We start from the raw sequence: 21,671 nt of genomic DNA, 5'->3' as shown, positions 1-21,671 counted from the left end.
TCTGGGGGGTTCTCTTCCTCCTCTGGTCTTTTGGGTTCATCCCAAATTATTCCCCAATGGAAAGATCGTTCAAGGAATTGGGGGCGGTGGCGGGGAAAAGGACAGTCTCCCAAGAGGTCAGGTTAAGCTCCGGTCTCAGGGTGTTGAAGGAGAGGCTGGGGGAAGCAGGAGCCTGTTCCTAGGAGACACTTTCTACTGGGCACCTCTTCCTAGACGGCTTCCCCTGACACCGCCATAGGAATAGGAATCATCATCCCACGCCGCGGGGAAGGAAACCAAGGCCGGGTAAAGTAACGTAGGACCCTCAAAGTAGCAGAGCCAGGAATAAAGTCCAGATTGGGACTCAGGTCTGTGGGCAGTCCAAGGCTGCCCCCTTTACCCTACAAAAAGCTCGTTTCCCCTCTGGAACCCTGGAGTCCTCTTTCCTACCCCGCCTCTTGTTCCCCAAGCGTGGCCAGGGCTAGGGCTCCAGGTCTCCTCCAAGCACCGTTCTGTCTTCCCAGGGAGAGTTTTCCCCCGCCCGGGGCTAGGGTCTGCTGGATCGCCCCTAGACTTTGGATCGCGACAAGCGACGAGCGACGAGCGACGGCGCTAAGGCACAGGTGGGGCGGGAGCGCGAGAGAGCCGAGCGCGGAGGCGCGGGGGGCGGGAAGCGGGGCCCGGGAGCAGCCTGGGACCGCGGCAGCGCCGCAGCTCCTAGCGCCAGCGGCTGTCTGCCCCAGCCCCTCAGTGGCGGCTCGCTCTCTTCTTCTCTGGTTCCGAACCCGACACAGCCGCTGCCGCCCGGCGCGCTGCGAACTCCCGACAACAGCCCTGGCCGTCAGCGGGCACCAGCCGCTTCCTGTCCCCAGCGCCGAGACTGGAGGGGCGCACCGCGGCCACCGAGCCAGAGGCGCTTCAGGCTGCGAGAGAAGTCCCCGCGCGCCCAGGGGCCCGGCGCAGCTCACGGTGAGCGCCCCCCGGGGCTCGAGGGTCCCTTGACTGAGGGGGCGCATCCTCGGGGTGCCCGATGGGGCTGCCCGGGGGTCGCAGGGCTGAAGCTGGGATCGCGCACAGACCGCCCCTGCAGCCCAGCCAGAAATGCTGCCGCCGGGGAGCAATGGCACCGCGTACCCGGGGCAGTTCGCCCTGAACCAGCAGCTGGCGCAGGGAAACACCGTGGGGGGCTCGGCTGGGGCACCGCCACTGGGGCCGGCGCAGGTGGTCACCGCCGGCCTGCTGACCCTACTCATTATCTGGACCCTGCTGGGCAACGTGCTGGTGTGCGCTGCCATCGTGCGGAGCCGCCACCTGCGCGCCAAGATGACCAATGTCTTCATCGTGTCTCTGGCCGTGTCAGACCTCTTCGTGGCGCTGCTGGTCATGCCCTGGAAGGCGGTCGCAGAAGTGGCCGGTTACTGGCCCTTTGGAGCGTTCTGCGACGTCTGGGTGGCCTTCGACATCATGTGCTCCACCGCCTCGATCCTGAACCTGTGCGTCATCAGCGTGGACCGCTACTGGGCCATCTCCAGGCCCTTCCGCTACGAGCGCAAGATGACCCAGCGCATGGCCCTGGTCATGGTCGGCCTGGCCTGGACCTTGTCCATCCTCATCTCCTTCATTCCGGTCCAGCTCAACTGGCACCGGGACCAGGCAGGCTCTTGGGGCGGACTGGACCTGCCCAACAACCTGGCTAACGGGACGCCCTGGGAGGACGTTTGGGAACCCGACGTGAGGGCAGAGAACTGTGACTCCAGCCTGAACCGAACCTACGCCATCTCTTCCTCTCTCGTCAGCTTCTACATCCCGGTGGCCATCATGATCGTGACCTACACGCGCATCTACCGCATCGCCCAGGTGCAGATCCGCAGGATTTCCTCCTTGGAGAGGGCCGCGGAGCACGCGCAGAGCTGCCGGAGCAGCGCCGCCTGCGCGCCAGAGACCAGCCTGCGCGCTTCCATTAAGAAGGAGACTAAGGTGCTCAAGACCCTGTCGGTGATCATGGGGGTCTTCGTGTGCTGCTGGCTGCCCTTCTTCGTCCTTAACTGCATGGTTCCTTTCTGCAGTGGACACCCCGAAGGCCCCCCAGCCGGCTTCCCCTGCGTCAGCGAGACCACCTTTGATGTCTTCGTCTGGTTTGGCTGGGCCAACTCTTCACTCAACCCCATCATCTACGCCTTCAACGCCGACTTCCGGAAGGTGTTTGCCCAGCTGCTGGGGTGCAGCCACCTCTGCTCCCGTACGCCGGTGGAGATGGTGAACATCAGTAATGAGCTCGTCTCCTACAACCAGGACACCGTCTTCCAGAAGGAAATCACAGCTGCCTATATCCACATGATGCCCAACGCGGTGACCCCAGGCGACCCGCAAGTGGACGATGACGAGGAGGAGGGCTCTTTTGATCGCATGTCCCAGATCTATCAGATGTCCCCAGATGGTGACCCTGTGGCAGAGTCTGTCTGGGAGCTGGACTGCGAGGGGGAGATTTCTTTAGGCAAAATAACACCTTTTACCCCAAATGGATTCCATTAAACGGCATTAAGAAGCTCGCTCCTGGATCTGCATCACTGCAGTGACATTTACAAGCATGCACACACGCGCAAATACACGCCTTTCCAGCGCTGCCCTGTTTATAATGTGTTTCTGAGTAGTAGCTCATGTGCGTAGAAACCTCACCCCATTGATTGGTAGTTCAAAGAATTGGCAGAAGCAGTTGCAATAAACTCAGTCAAATATACCCAGCCTGCCAGAGGTGACCCTATTAAAGAAGAGAGTATGGTGCTGGGTCCTTTAAAAAAAAAAAAAGTGATACTTGGTCCTTAAAAAATATGCTCTCCCCTCCCTTTTTAAACAAATGGCTTCTTCAGTCATTGTTAGTGTTTAAATTGATTTTTAAACAGCAGGTTGGGTGTGTGTGCAGTGATGTAGTGGGAACATAGCTTTCCTGGGGCTGGCTTCCGGTGGCTCTGTGCTTATGTCATTTCTTCTCTCTGTGCTGGTGGGTGTCTCTATATCATAGACGAGGAAGTCTCCCTCATTTATTCTGGGATTATTTGTATGGTGGGGTGACTATCTTTGCTTTGCTACCTTGTGTTTCAGAAATGCTTGTGAAGAAACCATGAGTGCATCCTTAAAATGCAAAAATGTTTGCTGGGTCTGGAAGGACGTGCATATTTTCTTTACAGTTTGGCCTTAAAGGTACACACAGGGCAAAGGACCTTGAGGAGCTTCTGTTTTCTCAGGTTTCTTTTTATTACTAATACACATGTGGGGTCTGTGCCCAAACCTGGCATCAGTGGCAAGGCATTAGATCTTCTCAAGCCTAGATTTTTTTTTTCTCAGGTGGAATTTTTTTTTGAAATAAGACAACTCTCCTAATTCCTAGACAGATGCCATCAGTTCATTGAAAAGATTGTGTAGAATAATAGCTCACTCTTTCTCCATGTGAAATCTGTGGCATGTTTTAGAATGACATGCCTTTTGAGAAATCGTCTTTCCTGAAGAGCTTTGAAATGTGTGACTCAAGATGCTTTAAAATAGAAATCCTGTTTTTTCAATAGGCATTTTCCTTAGTGGACAATAGCAAATAGGGGAATGCTTTTTAACTAAAATGTAGAAGCCAGAGATGAAATGTGAATGAACTTGAAACTGGAAAATCTGTAGGTCTAGGTGCTCGGTAGAAGAGCCCGACTAACTCCAATCATTTTGTTTTTCCTCTCTGCAGTGTGCACAGTCACAGTCAAGGGGAGTGTTTTATTCCAGACCCACACCGGTTGAGCGCATATTATTAACATCAGATCTAAATATGAGCGCATATTATTAACATCAGATCTAAATATGAGCGCAGTTAATGGAAGCAAATGAAATGTGAATATGTAATGTCTTACAAGTCCCTGCTTTCAAGCAGTTTTATCAAGGACAGTTCAATCAATTTTGTTCTCTTAAAGGATAATTTTATTGCCAGTCTTCTGGGCAACCATATCTTGATCACCGCAAAATGTGCAGTTCCTGGCATCTAACACTTATTAAATATCTGTTGAATGAATGACTATTTCTGGAACAGTGAGGTTGAAAGCAAATCCTATCCAGTACATCCATTTTTATATGTCATTTAGTCAAAATGATACTGGAACCTGAGGTCTGCGTTCAGTTTCTGACCTCCTGTGTGTGAATGGATAGCTGAGCAAACCATCAGGCCACATTGGGGGTAGTGAAAAGCACACTGCTCTAGGGTTCCGGAGACTGCCACGTGACCTTGAGTGAGTCAATTAACCTTTCTGGGACTCATTTTCTGTCTGTGTCTGTAAATGGAAATCTATGCTAGATCACTGTTTACCAAATTGTGCTTTGTGACGCAGATGTTAATGGATGGGGTCTCTGGTGAAATAAGTCCAGCAAACCCAGGTTCAATATCTGTCTTCTCAACAGGACTTCTTAGAGCTTCTCCTGTGCATGATGCACCCTCCAGTGGGGCAAGATTCTGTGTTTTCTCCCACTGCCGTTCACCTTGTGGACCTTGTTTGGTGGAATTCCTGTTACTGTCTCTCTGGAGTCCACAGTCGTGGTTTGAGAAACTCAAATCTAACTGATCTGGAAGTCTTTACAATATTCTGTTCTAAAGCATGGGTTGTTATAAGCAAAATCTTTTGTGAAAAACACTGTTGTAGGCTCCAGTTTAGATAAGTCCTGTGTTAAGGGAAATGGATTATGTGAAGACTTTGGAATTTCCTTCTGTAAAATATCATTCACCATTCCTTATAATTATGTACTATGCACTAGGCACTGTTCTAGATGCTGGGAATATAGTTGTCAATCAAATTCTCTGCTGTCTTAGAACATTTATGTGAGTCAGTGGAGAGATAAGCCAATAAAGATTGCTTCACTATACTGTGCTGCATTGCACTGTGCTGTGTTGACCAGGATAGGTAATGCCAGGCAGAGGATATTGCTATGTGGCAAATAACCCAGGGTGAATAGGGTGGTGAAGCTGCTGTTTTATTTATGGAGGTCGGGGTGAGAGGGGGCCTTTTCAAAGAGCGACATGAAGGAGACCTTGATTGGGTAAGAGTTGGAGCACTGCTAATGTCTGGAAGGGACAGTAATCCAGGCAGAGGGCGTGGCAAGTGCAAAGGCTTGGAAATGGGCTTGTTCCTGGCACCTTGGAGGAGTGTGGCTGGAAGGCCATAAAAGAGGAGTGTGATAGGATTTTCATTTTATTTTTATTTTTTATTTTATTTTTTTTGGGGGGGGAGGAAGGGAGGAAGGCAGGAAGGGAGGGAAGGAGGAAGGGAGGGAGGAAGGAAGGGATGAAGGAAGGAAGGAAGGGAGGAAGGGGGGAGGGAGGGAGGGAGGGAAGGGAAGGAAGGAAATTAAGCAATGAGAGAGACATTGCCAATCTGGATCTAGAGGTTTACACGTTGATTTCTTTTTTCTTTTTTTTGAGAGAAGGAAAGAAAAAAAAATGAGTAAAGGAGAGGAAGAAAGAGGAAGAGAAAGAGGGAGTATGAACGGAACGGAAATATTGCTTTATTCTGAAAAAAATATGGGTATTAATAATGGCCAATAAATGTTTCATTTAAACCTATGAGTAAGTGTGATGTGGTATTGACAAGAATGTATATTTTATGTATTTAAGGGGAGAGCTCTATAAATATTTATTAAGTTTACTTGTTCTGGATCTGAGTTCGAGTCCTTGATATTCTTATTAATTTTCTGTCTCATTGAATCTAAGTCTCTATGTATCTGGGTGTTAGGATTGTTAGCTCTTGTTGCATTGATCCTTTTACCACTATATCTTTGTTGCTTTAAAATCTATTTATCTGATACGAGAATTGCAACTCCTGCTTTTTATTTATTTATTTATTTATTTATTTATTTTTGCTCTCCATTTGGTTGGTAAGTCTTTCTCCATTCCTTTGTTGTTGATTTTTTTATATTTTTTATTGCATTTTAGGTTTTGGGGTACATGTGCAGAACATGCAAGACAGTTGCATAGGTACACACATGGCAGTGTGTTTTGCTTACTTTCTCCCCTTCACCCACATTTGGCATTTCTCCCCAGGCTATCCCTCCCCAGCTCCCCGACCCCCCCATTGGCCCTCCCCTTTACCCCCAATAGACCCCAGTGTTTAGTACTCCCCTCCCTGTGTCCATGTGTTCTCATTTTTCATCACCCGCCTATGAGTGAGAATATGTGGTATTTCGTTTTCTGTTCTTGTGTCAGTTTGCTGAGAATGATGTTCTCCAGATTCATCCATGTTCCTACAAACGACACGAACTCATCATTTCTGATTGCTGCATAATATTCCATGGTGTATATGTGCCACATTTTCCCAGTTCAGTCTATCATCAATGGGCATTTGGGTTGGTTCCAGGTCTTTGCTATTGTAAACAGTGCTGCAATGAACATTCGTGTGCATGTGTCCTTATAGTAGAACGATTTATAGTCCTTTGGATATATACCCAGTAATGGGATTGCTGGGTCAAATGGAATTTCTATTTCTAAGGCCTTGAGGAATCGCCACACTGTCTTCCACAACGGTTGAACTAATTTACACTCCCACCAACAGTGTAAAAGTGTTCCTTTTTCTCCACATCCTCTCCAGCATCTGTTGTCTCCAGATTTTTTAATGATCGCCATTCTAACTGGCGTGAGATGGTATCTCAATGTGGTTTTGATTTGCATCTCTCTAATGATCAGTGATGATGAGCATTTTTTCATATGATTGTTGGCCTCATATATGTCTTCTTTTGTAAAGTGTCTGTTCATATCCTTTGCCCATTTTTGAATGGGCTTGATTGTTTTCTGTAAATCTGTTTGAGCTCTTTGTAAATTCTGGATATCAGCCCTTTGTCAGATGGGTAAACTGCAAAAATTTTTTCCCATTCTGTTGGTTGCTGATTCACTCTAGTGACTGTTTCTTTTGCCGTGCAGAAGCTGTGGAGTTTGATTAGGTCCCATTTGTCTATTTTGGCTTTTGTTGCCAATGCTTTTGGTGTTTTGTTCATGAAGTCCTTGCCTATTCCTATGTCCTGGATGGTTTTGCCTAGATTTTCTTCCAGGGTTTTTATGGTGCCAGGTCTTATGTTTAAGTCTTTAAACCATCAGGAGTTAATTTTAATGTAAGGTGTCAGGAAGGGGTCCAGTTTCTGCTTTCTGCACATGGCTAACCAGTTTTCCCAACACCATTTATTAAAAAGAGAATCCTTTCCCCATTGCTTGTTTTTGTCAGGTTTATCAAAGATTGTATGGTTGTAGATATGTTGTGTTGCCTCTGATGCCTCTGTTCTGTTCCATTGGTCTATATCTCTGTTTTGGTACCAGTACCATGCTGTTTTGATTACTGTAGCCTTGTAGTATAGTTTGAAATCCAGTAGTGTGATGCCCCCCGCTGTGTTCTTTTTGCTTAGAATTGACTTGGCTATGCGGGCTCTCTTTTGGTTCCATATGAACTTCATGGTGGTTTTTCCAGTTCTGTGAAGAAAGTCAATGGTAGCTTGATGGGGATAGCATTGATTCTGTAAATTACTTTGGGCAGTATAGCCATTTTCACGATATTGATTCTTCCTAACCATGAACATGGAATGTTTCTCCATCTGTTTGTGTCCTCTCTTATTTCGTTGAGCAGTGGTTTGTAGTTTTCCTTGAAGAGGTCCCTTACATTCCTTGTGAGTTGTATTCCTAGGTATTTTATTCTTTTTGTAGCAATTGTGAATGGCAGTTCGTTCTTGATTTGGCTTTCTTTAAGACTGTTATTGGTGTATAGGAATGCTTGTGATTTTTGCACATTGATTTTATATCCTGAGACTTTGCTGAAGTTGCTTATCAGTTTCAGGAGTTTTTGGGCTGAGGCGATGGGGTCTTCTAGGTATACTATCATGTCGTCTGCAAATAGAGACAATTTGGCTTCCACCTTTCCGATTTGAATACCCTTTATTTCTTTTTCTTGCCTGATTGCTCTGGCTAGAACTTCCAGTACTATATTGAATAGGAGTGGTGAAAGAGAGCATCCTTGTCTAGTGCCAGATTTCCAAGGGAATGCTTTCAGTTTTTCCCATTCAGTATGATATTGGCTGTTGGTTTGTCATAAATAGCTTTTATTACTTTGAGATACGTTCCATCGATACCGAGTTTATTGAGGGTTTTTAGCATAAAGGGCTGTTGAATTTTGTCAAATGCCTTCTCTGTGTCAATTGAGATAATCATGTGGTTCTGTTTATGTGGTGAATTACGTTTATAGACTTGCGTATGTTGAACCAGCCTTGCATCCCCGGGATGAATCCTACTTTATCATGATGGATAAGTTTTTTGATTTGCTGTTGCAATTGGCTTGCCAATATTCTATTGAAGATTTTTGCATCTATGTTCATCATGGATATTGGCCTGAAGTTTTCTTTTCTTGTTGGGTCTCTGCCGGGTTTTGGTATCAGGATGATATTGGTCTCATAAAATGATTTGGGAAGGATTCCCTCTTTTTGGATTATTTGGAATAGTTTCAGAAGGAATGGTACCAGCTCCTCTTTGTGTGTCTGGTAGAATTCAGCTGTGAACCCATCTGGACCTGGGCTTTTTTTGTGTGGTAGGCTCTTAATTGCTGCCTCGACTTCTGACCTTGTTATTCGTCTATTCATAGTTTCAGCTTCCTCCTGGTTTAGGCTTAGGAGGACACAGGAGTCCAGGAATTTATCCATTTCTTCCAGGTTTACTAGTTTATATGCATAGAATTGTTTATAATATTCTCTGATGATGGTTTGAATTTCTGTGGAATCTGTGGTGATTTCCCCTTTATCATTTTTTATTGCATCTATTTGGTTGTTCTCTCTTTTCTTTTTAATCAGTCTGTCTAGTGGTCTATTTTGTTGATCTTTTCAAAAAAACAGATCTTGGATTTATTGATTTTTTGAAGGGTTTTTCGTGTCTCTATCTCCTTCAGTTCAGCTCTGATCTTAGTTATTTCTTGTCTTCTGCTGGGTTTTGAGTTTTTTTGATCTTGCTCCTCTAGCTCTTTCAATTTTGACGATAGGGTGTCAATTTTGGATCTCTCCATTCTCCTCATATGGGCACTTATTACTATATATTTTCCTCTAGACACTGCTTTAAATGGGTCCCAGAGATTCTGGCATGTTGTGTCTTCATTCTCGTTGGTTTCGAAGAACTTCTTTATTTCTGCCTTCATTTCATTGTTTATCCAGTCAACATTCAAGAGCCAGTTGTTCAGTCTCCATGAAGCTGTGTGGTTCTGGGTCGGTTTCTGAATTTTGAGTTCTAACTTGATTGCACTATGGTCTGAGAGACTGTTTGTTATGATTTCAGTTGTTTTGCATTTGCTGAGGAGTGCTTTACTTCCGATTATGTGGTCAATTTTAGAGTAGTTGTGATGTGGTGCTGAGAAGAATGTATATTCTGTGGATTTGGGGTGGAGAGTTCTGTAGATGTCTATCAGGTTTGCTTGTTCCAGGTATGAGTTCAAGCCCTGGATATCCTTGTTAATTTTTTGTCTGGTTGATCTGTCTAATATTGACAGTGGAGTGTTAAAGTCTCCCACTATTATTGTGTGGGAGTCTAAGTCTCTTTGTAAGTCATTAAGAACTTGCCTTATGTATCTGGGTGCTCCTGTATTGGGTCCGTATATGTTTTGGATTGTTAGCTCTTCTTGTTGTATCGATCCTTTTACCATGATGTAATGGCCTTCTTTGTCTTTTTTGATCTTTGTTGATTTAAAGTCTATTTCATCAGAGATGAGAATTGCAACTCCTGCTTTTTTTTTGCTCTCCATTTGCTTGGTAAATCTTCCTTCATCCCTTTATTTTGAGCCTTTGTGTATCCTTGCATGTGAGATGGGTTTCCTGGATACAGCACACTGATGGGTTTTGGTTTTTTATCCAATTTGCCAGTCTGTGTCTTTTGATTGGTGCATTTAGTCCATTTACATTTAGGGTTAATATTGTTATGTGTGAATTTGATACTGCCATTTTGATGCTAGCTGGCTGTTTTGCTTGTTAGTTGATGTAGATTCTTCATTATGTTGATTCTCTTTAGCATTTAGTGTGATTTTGGAATGGCTGGTACTGGTTGATCCTTTCTATGTGTAGTGCCTCTTTCAGGAGCTCTTGTAAAGCAGGCCTGCTGGTGACAAAATCTGAGTACTTGCTTGTTCGGAAAGGATTTTATTTTTCCTTCACTTATGAAGCTCAGTTTGGCTGGATATGAAATTCTGGGTTGAAAGTTATTTTCTTTAAGGATGCTGAATCCCCCACTCTCTTCTGGCTTGTAGAGTTTCTGCCAAAGGATCTGCTGTGAGTCTGATGGGCTTCCCTTTGTGGGTGACCCGACCTTTCTCTCTGGGTGCCCTTAGCATTTTCTCCTTTATTTCAACCCTGGTGAATCTGACGATTATGTGCCTTGGGGTTGCTCTTCTTGCGGAACATCTTTGTGGTGTTCTCTGTATTTCCTGCATTTGAGTGTTGGCCTCTCTTGCTAGGTGGGGGAAATTTTCCTGGATAATATCCTGAAGAGTGTTTTCTAGCTTGGATTCATTCTCTTCGTCACATTCTGGTATACCTATCAAACGTAGGTTAGGTCTCTTCACATAGTCCCACATTTCTTGGATACTTTGTTCATTCCTTTTTGCACTTTTTTCTCTAATCTTGGTTTCTCATTTTATTTCATTGAGTTGATCTTCGACTTCTGATATTTTTTCTTCTGCTTGGTCAATTCAGCTGTTGAAACTTGTGCATGCTTCGTGAAGTTCTCATATTGTGTTTTTCAGCTCCTTCAATTCATTCATATTCCTCTCTAAGTTATCCATTCTTGTTATCATTTCCTCGAATCTTTTTTCAAATCTTTTTTCAAGGTTCTTAGTTTCTTTGCATTGATTTAAAACATGTTCTTTTAGCTCACAAAAGTTTCTCATTATCCACCTTCTGAAGTCTAATTCCGTCATTTTGTCACAGTCATTCTCCGTCCAGCTTTGTTCCCTTGCTGGTGAGGAGTTTTGGTCCTTTCTAGGAGGTGAGGTGTTCTGGTTTCGGGTGTTTTCCTCCTTTTTGCGCTGGTTTCTTCCCATCTTTGTGGATTTATCCACCTGTCGTCTGTGTAGTTGCTGACTTTTCAATTGGGTCTCTGAGTGGATGCCCAGATTGTTGATGATGAAGTATTTCTGTTACTTGGTTTTCCTTCTAGCAGTCTAGCCCCTCCGCTGTACGTCTGCTGAGGTCCACTCCAGGCCCTGCTTGTCTGGGGTGCACCTATAGCAGCTGCGGATCAGCGAGGGATGCTACCAGTTTCTTTTTCTGCTATCTTTGTCCCAGAATGATGCCTGCCAAATGTCAGTCTTTCGGATATAGAGGGGTCAGGGAGCTGCTTGAGAAGACAGTCTGCACTTTATAGGAGCTCAAGTGCTGAGCTGTGAGCTCTGTTGTTCATTCAGGGCTGTTAGGCTGCTACGTTTAATTCTGCTGCAGCAGAACTCATTTAAAAACCCCTTTTTTTCTCAGATGCTCTGTCTCGGCGGGGTTGGGGCTTTCTTTATGAGTGTCTGTTGCGCTGTCCTGCCCAGCTAGGAGGCAGTCTAGTCACTGTTTGCCTGCTGAGGCTCCGCCCTGCTGGTGTGAGGTCCGCCCTGTTGCTGCAGGCTCTGCCCTGCTGCTGCGGTCTCCGCCCTGCTGCCACGGGCTACGCCTTGCGGAGTCTCTCTGTTGTGGCGGGTTGCCTTGGCAACGGCAGGCTGCATCAGCAATGGGAGTGTACCTCAGTAGGGGCAGATTGCCTCAGTAATGGCGGATGCCCCTCCCCCACCGAGCTGCACCATCCTGGGTTCAGCTGTGCCCGCAGTGAAACTCTCCACCCAGAGTGTTTGGAATCGCCGTTTTGTTTGTCCCACTGTGCTGGCCCAAATGCCATTTCCCTGGAATCTCCTGGCTTGGCTCACTGTCCAAGTTCCGTTCAATCAGATGGATATGCCAATCTGCCCTCTCAAGTCTCAGATTGCCGGTTCAACAGGGCACCCGGACCTGTGCGCTTTGTGTGGAGTGCTGTGGAGTGCTGCTGCGCTGCAGCGCCGGCCGCCGGCTGCACCGGCTGCCGGCTGCGCTGCGCTGGCGCCCCGCGTCTCTTTTATACCTGGGAATTTTCCCGTTCTGTGGGCAACAAAGATCGGTCTGGAAATGCGGCCCTGACTCAGCCTCTGCGTGTTCACCTAGAGCTTCAATCCTGGGTTGTTCTCACCGTGCCATCTTGAGTCCGTTCCCTTCTCCATCCCTTTGTTTTGAATCTTTGTGTATCCTTGCATGTGAAACAGGTCTGGATGTAACATGCCATTGGGTTTTGGATAGGATTAATGTTAATTGCTGTAGCAGCAATCACAGCAGGCAAGATGGAGACCCAGTCTGTGCTGGGTACAACATGTGTATTAATTCATTTGCCTCTTGCTGCCCCGTGAGGTAGGCACTCTTATTACTCCATTTTTTATAGATAAGGAAATGAAGGCTAAATAAACAGCCTGGGGTCACACACCTCCTGAGTGGCAGAGCTAAACTTGAACCCAGGTAGCCTGGCCACAGAGTCTTTAATCCTGACTGCTCTTTGAGGATGCCAGAACTTCTTCAGTCAGCAAGTGCACTAGTGCACAGATAAGAACATTCAGTTTTTTTGTTCACTTATTACTGAAATAGTTAATCGATTCATCCCCACAGCTACACGACGGCAGCTCTTCATTATGTACCTGCTGTGAATAGCCTTGTGTTTGCAGGGAAGGCACCCTAGGGTTATGGGCAAAGTAGCTCTTACATGATGGGCCAAGTGCTTTCCTGGATTCTTATTTATTCTTCACATTAACCTCACATGCTATTACTTTCCCGTTTTACAGATGAGGACATGGGGGCACAGAGGAACTTGAAGAGTTGTTTGTCCAAAGTCATGTGACAAGTAAGCAGTGGAACCAGGGTTCACCTCGCGGTCGGTGGTTCTCAACAGAGGGAATTTTGCACCCTGCACCCTTCAGACATTTGGCAATGTCTGGAGACCATTTTAGTTGTCATGACTGGGTGTCAGGTGTTCCTGCCATCTTGTAAGTAGAGGAAAAAGATGTTGTTAAACAACCTATGGTGCACAGAGAATTATCCAGCCCCAAACACTCAAGTGGCAGCACTTGAGAGGCCATGACCAGGTGGACACACTCCAGGTCCCAGCTAACTGTCCACACTCCAGGTCCTGGCTACCTGTCTACACTCCAGGTCCCAGCTACCTGTCCACAAGTCCACCTGCCTGGAATTGGAGGCTCCACTGCCCTGAGGTTGAATTTTGGCTCCACCATTTGAATCTGAATCATTTGAATCTGGGTGGCTTTCTGAGCTCCAGCTTCCTTATCTGAGCAATGGGCACATCAACTGCACAGAGTGTGTATAACAAAGCACAGGGCTTCCTTGTTGTGATAGATGCTGCATCTTCTTTTATGACCAGACCGTCATAAACCATATTCATTTGTTAGAAGTGAGTCACTAAGTCCAAAGGATATTCAAGGGGAGGGAATTACACTTTACCTCTTTGTGGGAAGAGTGCCAAAGAATTTGCAGAAGAGATGTTTTACATTTTATGCGTTATTTTTAATAACTTGTTCTCACATTGTTTCAGACTTACAGAAGCCTTGCAACACAGTACAAAGAATTCCTAAATATTGTTTGCCCAGATCCCCCAACGTCAGTATTTCACTGTATCAATTATCTCTGTTCTTCCCTTTATCTTCTGAGTCATCTAAGATGTGATGCCTATTTACCCTTGAATATTTTGTTGCAGATTTCCTAAAAACAAGGTATTCTCTCATCTAATCTACAGACTTTATTCAGACTTCATGATAATGTGCTTTATAACGAAATAATCCAAGACCATGTGCTGCATTTAGCTGCCTCCTGTAATTTGAAAGTTTCTGCAGCTTTGCCTTTCATGACACTGACCGTTGTGAAGATTACCCGGCCAGTTACCTGGGAGAATTGTCCTTCAACTCAGGTTCTTGGGTGCTTTTCTGTGATTAGATTCCGTCATGCACATTGGGCAGGAATATCACAGATGCCGTGCTGAGCGCCTCCAGCGCGTGGGGGCCAGGTGCTGTCAATTAGTTTCATCACTAGCAATGTTAACTTTGCTCATGGGGTTATGGTGCTGTCCACTGTTTTACCCTTTCTAATTAATAAGTATTTCCTTTGGAGAAGTGTTTTGAGACTATGAAAATATCCTATTATTTCTCAAATTTGTATCCATTATTTTTAGCATTTATTAGTGACCCTTACCTGAATCAGTTATTACTGTGGTTGTCAAACAGTGTTTTTTAAAAATATTTTACCATCTTTCTAAACTTATTGTTGGTTTTCCACTGTAAGGAAGAATATTTGTTTATGTATTTATTTACATCAGCATAGAATCTTGGGTTTCTAGTTTTGCTTGTTTTTGAGACAGGGTGTTGTCCAGGCTAGAGTGCAGTGGCGTGATCACAGATCACTGAGACCTGGACCCCAGGGCTCAAGCAATCCTCCCACTCAGCCTTCCAAGTAGCTGGGACCACAGGCATATGCCACCATGCTAAGGTATTTTTTCTTTTCTTTTCGTAGTGACAGGGTCTCCCTATGTTGCCCAGGCTCATCTCAAGCCCCTGGGCTCAAACAGTCCTCCCACCTTAGCCTCCCAAAGTGCTGGAATTTACAGGTATAAGCCACCATGCCCAGCCTGGGTTTCTAGTTTTTATAATAGGTTATAATCCTTTATCTGACACTGTTAATGAGATACTATTTTGATATTCCAGGTATGGGACCTGGGGACACGTGTGTTCCATTTGTAGGATATGAACACAATGCTCAGTCTACGGGCAACACTCAGGACACTGTTTTCTATTGTCTTCTAAGACTGTCCCTGCCCTTGAATCTCTCAGAGGGTGTCCATACTTATTATGCTAACTTACCGTGATGTGTAGGTTGCCTTAGATTTGGTTACTGGGAGCCTTTTCAGTTGGTCCCTGTGTCCTTTTAATGTGCTGTCATTATTCTTTGAGTAGTTAGTTACTTGTCAACACAAGATATGTCAGACTCATTTTGTATATTCTCTGTTCAAGCCTTGAAGTCAGCCATTTTTCCAAGGAGACCTGGCTTCCTTCTAGCAGAGAATGGTTAAGTATAAATCAAGATCTGGGCACAAGGGTATTTATTGTTACGGGGGTAGCATTGTTTCTAGATCCTCTCAAAAGACAGAACTGGGAAATGGATACATGTATATACATGCAAACATATTCATATGTGCTTGTGCACATACCCATGAGCATCTATATCTATTTCTATGCCTACCTATGCACATATGCCAAATTCCATGCATTCATTTTGATACCTAGCAAACATATTTTAAAAACCATCACCTCTGGTTCAAATATTGAATCTCTAATGTTTCATGAGACCTGGAAGTCAAAGAGATTAAGTTACCTTCCTAGGTCTTAAAAAATATTAAAATGGGGATAATTAGTTGCTTACTTTGTAGTTTATTGTCAGGGTTATGTGATATGATTCACGTGAAATGTGCAAGGGCATGGACACAATGAGAATTAAAAAATGGGGCGGGCACAGTGGCGCATGCCTGTAATTCCAGCATTTTGCAAGGCTGAAGTGGGTGGATCACCTGAGGTAAGGAGTTTGAGACCAGCCTGACCAACATGGTGAAACCCCGTCTCTACTAAAAATACAAACTTAGCTGGGTGTGGTGGCGGGTGCCTGTAATCCCAGCTACTCAGGAGGCTGAGGCAAGAGAATTGCTTGAACCGGTGAGGTGGAGGTTGCAGTGAGCTGAGATCACACCATTGCACTCCAGCCTGGGCACCAAGAGTGAGACGCTGTCACAAACAAACAAGCAAACAACAACAACAAAAAAACAGTTTGCTTGTGATTGTGTTCTTGGGACCTGAGAGTACAGGGCAGAATCTTCCTGTTTCTATGTAGTGGTCCTGCACTCCATTTTACAGGCAGCGTGGGAAGCTACTAGGGATAGAGAACTGTAGAGTCAACATCCAGGAGAGGGATAGAGAGACTAAACAGCAAACTAGACTTCGCCACACCTAGAATAGGAAGAAACAGGACAAGATGTCAAGCTTGAGAGGAGGAAGCTGTTGACATGAGGGGAGAGTTAAGAGGAGAACATTCTTGAGCCCATGTGGAACCCCCAGGCCTCTAGGCCAAATCAGGGAAAGGCTTAAAGGGAATATGAGTACCCCTACTCACCAGAGCAGGCCGAGCCATCAGACTTTTGCTTTGACACTGTTAATGGAGTATCATTTTGATATTCCAGGTATGAGACCAGGGGACACATGTCTCCCATTTGTAGGATATTAACCCAGTGCCAGTTCCAGGGAAAACACGCAGACCATTGTTCTGATTCTCTTCTAGGACCATTCCTGTCCTCAAAACTCCTAGTGAATGGAGAGTACCAGGACTCTGCCAGCATTGACAGAACAGAGGTGACAAGCAGCATTTGTTGACTACATATTTTGTGAGGATCTTCTCATGCAATCATCACAATATTCTTGTGAAATAGGCATCATGGTCTTCATCTGAAAGAGGAGGAAAAGGAGGCTGAGACAGGCTCAATAGCCAGCTAGGTTATGCTTCCAGTTAGGGACGGAAGTGGGATTTGAAGAGCATCTGCTCCTGGAGAGCCCCTCTTTTGGGCTTTATCCCACTCTTCGGAGGGACCCAGGAAGAAGAGAGCTCCTTCATGTATATTGCCCACGGGACCTCTCCAGGTGAAGCATTTTGAGGTTCTGAAGCTGTTTCTCATCAGACTTGGTTGTAAATTTCCTCTCCATCTCGGCCCTCTTTTCCAATAGTAATTAGACCTCAGTTTTCTACATGAGTGAGATCTGCTAAACACGAGGGGGCTCTATTTTTCCACACCCTTGGTGATTTGTAGATTTGGGAAAGCATACCCAGTATGGCTTTTCAGGGCTAACACATATGTCCCTGTTCCTGTATCAACTTGGCTTCATTGGTAGGGGCTGCCTGGAGTCCTGGGGTGAGAAAGACTCCAAGGTTGCATTTCAACCAATAATGTTGAGGGGCCTGGTTAGTAAATGATTTATACTGTGAGCTTGGGAGGTGGGGGATGCTTGAAGGTTCTAAGTACTTTCTTTTCTTGGTCTCTCAGTAGCCCCTAAACATATCTGTCCCAGAACCAATTGAAAATTAAAATATTGGTCAGGTGCAGTGGCTCATGCCTATAATCTCAGCACTTTGGGAGGCTGAGGTGGGTGGATCAGAAGGTCAGAAGTTCGAGTCCAGCCTGGCCAATATGTTGAAAGCCCTAAAAATACAAAAATACTAAAAATACAAAAATTAACTGGGTGTGGTAGTGTGCTGGTGACCCCAAGAAGGTGGGGGCATAACCAACTCAATATGCCTCTGGAGGGTACACGAGCAAACTGTCCTCATGAGAGCAGGATGTTGGCAAACTGACAAACTGTGTCTGCCACCAGAAGGAATATGAGGGCAGTCACGCCCCAGGTCCTGTGCTTGAGGCTATCTGTGCTCCTGAGGTTATCTACCTGAACACCTGCAACCTGTTGAACAAGGAAAGCAATAGCTGTGATAAGTCAAGTAGCTGACTGACAATTGCCCCCTCCTCCCTGTTCACTTTACTTAATAAATACAAAGGGCTGTGAAAGCTCAGGGCCTTTGTTCACTAGAAGCAAAGAGCCCCTGACCCCTTCTTTCAAACAGAACCTTTTGTCTTTGTCTTCAATTCTGTGTTCATCCTCCTTCGTTCATGAGATAATTATGGCAAGTGGCGCCTGAACAGGGACCTGAACGAAGACGGTCTCCTGGAGCAGAGGTAGTGAAACTACAGGCAGACTGGAACCCCAGGAAGAATCTGCTGGCAGTGGATGTAAGGTCAGTGCCCTAAAGAGGTACTGGGAGTGGGAAGTTTCTGATTCAGGGTAACATGGGGCAGAATTTGTCTACTGAGAAGCAACATTATGTACAGTTGCTTAAAGTTTTACTTGAAGAATCTGGTGCTCACGTCAGTTCTCAAACACTAACTAAGCTTCTACAGGAAGTCATTACATATAACTCGTGGTTTCCACAAACAGGCACCCTCGATGTGGAAAACTGGGACCAGGTACAAGGTTTGAAATGGGCTCATCAAAAAGGTTTTAAAGTAGATCCCTCTGTTTTCTTTGCTTGGAGTTCGGTCCATACTGTCCTCCTGCCATTATCCCCTTCTTATTCAACTGGACAGCAGGAGCCATGGTCTGACTCTCAAAAATTGGAAGAGCCTTCTGTCTTACAAACAGCACCCATTGAAAGTGAGAGACAGGACAGAGAGGAGGAGAGCTGGTCTGCACCGCCGCCTCCTTCAGTAGCAGAAATAGAGACTCCAATACAGAAAATTCTGTGTGCTGCGGCTATAGCTGGAGAGCCCTTTGGACCTTAGGGCTTTTCCTATTGCTGTAATGCCCGATCCAAACAATCCACAACAACTTGTTCACGAACACACTCCTGTGGAATTTAAGCTATTAACAGAATTAAAAGCTAGTGTGGTTAGTAATGGAGTACAGAGCCTGTTTACTTTAGGACTGTTAGAATCTGTATTTGGTGCTATGTGCTTCCCCGCTTTTGATATAAAGCATTTAGCTTGTACTTGCCTGCCTGCTATCGCATATTTGACATGGAATCTAAATTGGCAAGAAATGTGTGCAGACCAGGCTAGACAGAATCGTGCCACTGGACATGGAAACATTGCGGAGGATATGCTATTGGGTAGTGGTCCGTATTCAGACTTGGTATCAGTAATATCCTAAACTCCCAGATGCTGCTTACCATCAGTAAGCCTTAGCTGCCATGTCTGGCAAACATGTCTGGGCTGCCAACCCCGAGGAAGTGTCCCAGTGCAATCTTTTCTACCTGTCATGCAAGGATTGCAGGAACCCTATGCAAATTTGATCACACCACTACAAGAGGCAGCGCGGTGCCAGATTCCTCATACCGCTGCTGCGGTATGCTTACTCTGACTCTAGCCTTTGAAAATGCATATGCGGATTGTAAACGTGCATTGGTACCGGTAAAATGTGCAAAAAACTTGGCAAATTTTCTCAAAGCCAGACAAGATGTAGGAACTGAGTCCCAAAGTTCTATGAAGTTGGCTCGAACCATGGCTAATTTAGTAGTAAACAAATCTAAACCCCCCCACAAATTAAGCCCTGAAGTGGGAAAATGTTACCACTGTGGAAATATTGGGCAATTCAAAAAGGAATGTCCTCGGACTGATGGACAGAAGGTATCTTATAACGTGGCACCCCACCCTCCAGAAAAAAACGCCAGCAATTTGCCCTTGCTGTAATAAAGGAAACCACTGGGCTGATCAATGCCACTCAAAATCTCATCAGAACGGCACTCCCCCGCTGGGAAACGAGAGGGGGTCCTGGACCTGGGCCCGTCAAACAGTGAGGGCATTCCCCATCCAGACCACACCCCCACTGCAGGGGTGAGTCCCCAGAGGAACATTAATTTCCTCTCCCTAGAGAACACCCAGAAGTGCAGAGTGTTAATCTACCAGTTAGAGAGGAGTCTCCACTGGCATTTGGGGACTTTTGCTGACAGGATATATGGGATTCATCTTGGGTAAAAGCTGTCTTAACTTACAAGGCATTACCATTGTCCCCGGAGTTGTTGACTCTGACTATGAAGGAGAAATTAAAGTAATTGTGATGTCACAGGATCTCTGGGTTTTTGGACCGCAGGAATATATTGCTCAGCTGTTGCAGATCCTCTGCAAGTTTCACCCTTCTCCACAAAAGGGGAGACAAGGAAATCAAGGATTTGGGAGTACAGCTACAGGGGAAATTTACCTATCCCAACCCATAGCTTCTAATTGGCCCGTCTGTGTAGTGCAAATTAAAGGAAAGAAGTTCTATGGGCTTATGGACACGGGAATGGATGTATCAGTAGTATCTAAAAGCAATTGGCCCTCATCTTGGCCCTTGCAATTAACCTCTGCATCCTTAGTGGGAATAGGAGCAGCTCAAAGAGTTCAGCGGAGTACTGAAATTTTACCCTGCCTCAGTTCAGATGGGCAATCACGTACTTTCCAACCTTATGTTGCAAATGTGGCTGTTAATCTATGGGGCCGAGACTTATAGCATGGGATATGTTGAAAAAGATGGGTTATCAGAGTGGAAAAGGCTTAGCAAAGTCCCTGCAGGGAAGCCATGATCCAATATCTATAACTGGGCAAACAAATAGAAAAGGGCTGGGCTTTTGGGATTTCTAATGAGGGTCATTGATACTTCTCCAGCCACTGCTTTGCTGTTAGAGTGGCTGACTGATTAACCTGTATGGGTGGATCAGTGGCCCTATCACAGGAGAAACTGACCGCTTCATCAGCTAGTAAAAGAAGAGTTTAATGCAGGACATATGGAAGAGTCAGCCCTTGGAATTCACCAGTATTTGTGATTTGGGAAAAATCAGGAAAATAGAGACTACTACATGACTTGAGAGTATTAATGCATAGATTAAACCAACCGGTGCATTACAGCAGGGTTTACCACCCCAACATCCATTCCAAGAGATTGGCCTCTCATATTTATAGATCTCAAGGATTGTTTTTTTTGCTATTCCATTACATGAGAAGGACAAGCCTCGATTTGCATTCTCTGTGCCATTAATCAGAGAGCCTGTCTCTTGCTAACAGTGGGAAGTTTTACCCCAAGGCATTGCCAACAGTCCTACATTCTATTTAGAGAAATAAAACAAGCCTTAACTGAATTGAATCTCAAAATAGCTCCTGAAAAGGTGCAAACAACCTCCCCATATCAGTACTTAGGAACTACTGTTGCTGAAAGAAGTGCCTGGTCTCTGAAGGTAGCTCTTGGAAGAGACAGATTCCAAACTCTGAATGGTTTCCAGCAATTATTGGGGGATATTAATTGGCTGCACCTGATGCTAGGTACTGCTACTTACCAACTCAACCACCTCTATCAAACACTCAGAGGAGATTCTTCATTAGATTCTTCCCAACAACTTACTAAGCTGAGTTGCAGCTTGTAGAACAAATGCTCCAGGAACGACCTGCTTCCCGACTCCACCCACAAAAGCCTTTGCCTTTGTTTATTCTTCCCACTCCCCATTCTCCAACAGGACTTTTAGGATAGTTCACAGACAAAACTATAATGGTAATAGAATGGCTTTTTCTATCCAATCAAATGGTAAAATCTTTGTAAGTTTATCTTTCTTTAATCACACAACTTACAACAATTGGCAGCCATAGATCAAAAGTGCTTACCGGACATGACCCTGATAAGGTTATTGTTTCTGGGAAATGTCGACTGCATGGCAAATCACTCTTGAGGACTTTGTAGGAGTTATACATAATCATCATCCGTCAGATAAGGTTTTGCAATCTGACAAAGTTCACCCTTTCATCCTCCCTGTGATTACTCATCACGAGCCTATTCCAGGTGGACAGACTTATTTTACTGATGGCTCTTCTAAAGGCTGTGCAGGTATTTATGGACCTAAACACATTCAGTCAAGACCCCTAGGGTTTCAACCCAACGTTCAGAATTACTGGCAGTTATTCAGGTTCAGCAGCTCACGGCCTTATCGCCTATCAATATTGAATGTGATTCAGCCTATGTTGTCAATGGAGCCAGTCACATTGAGACTGCCAC

General features: G+C 45.2%; 1 protein-coding gene across 1 annotated transcript; it reads left to right on the top strand.

Moving 5' to 3' along the window:
• The first annotated feature begins 647 nt into the window (after positions 1–647).
• On the top strand, positions 648–4,866 carry DRD5 (dopamine receptor D5). Its single transcript, XM_002745992.7, has one exon. The coding sequence runs from the start codon at positions 1,081–1,083 to the stop codon at positions 2,509–2,511; it is 1,431 nt and encodes a 476-aa protein (XP_002746038.1). The 5' UTR covers positions 648–1,080; the 3' UTR covers positions 2,512–4,866.
• The last annotated feature ends 16,805 nt before the right edge of the window (positions 4,867–21,671 follow it).

The sequence above is a fragment of the Callithrix jacchus genome, chromosome 3 (genome assembly GCF_049354715.1).
Source record: "Callithrix jacchus isolate 240 chromosome 3, calJac240_pri, whole genome shotgun sequence".
Classification (NCBI taxonomy): Eukaryota; Metazoa; Chordata; class Mammalia; order Primates; family Cebidae; genus Callithrix; species Callithrix jacchus.
Note: the sequence above shows the minus strand (reverse complement) of the source record. Positions and strands in the feature narration are given on the sequence as shown.

Excerpts from the sequence above, each read along its gene's own strand:
- DRD5 (XM_002745992.7), top strand. The coding sequence starts at position 1,081 with ATGCTGCCGCCGGGGAGCAATGGCACCGCGTACCCGGGGCAGTTCGCC.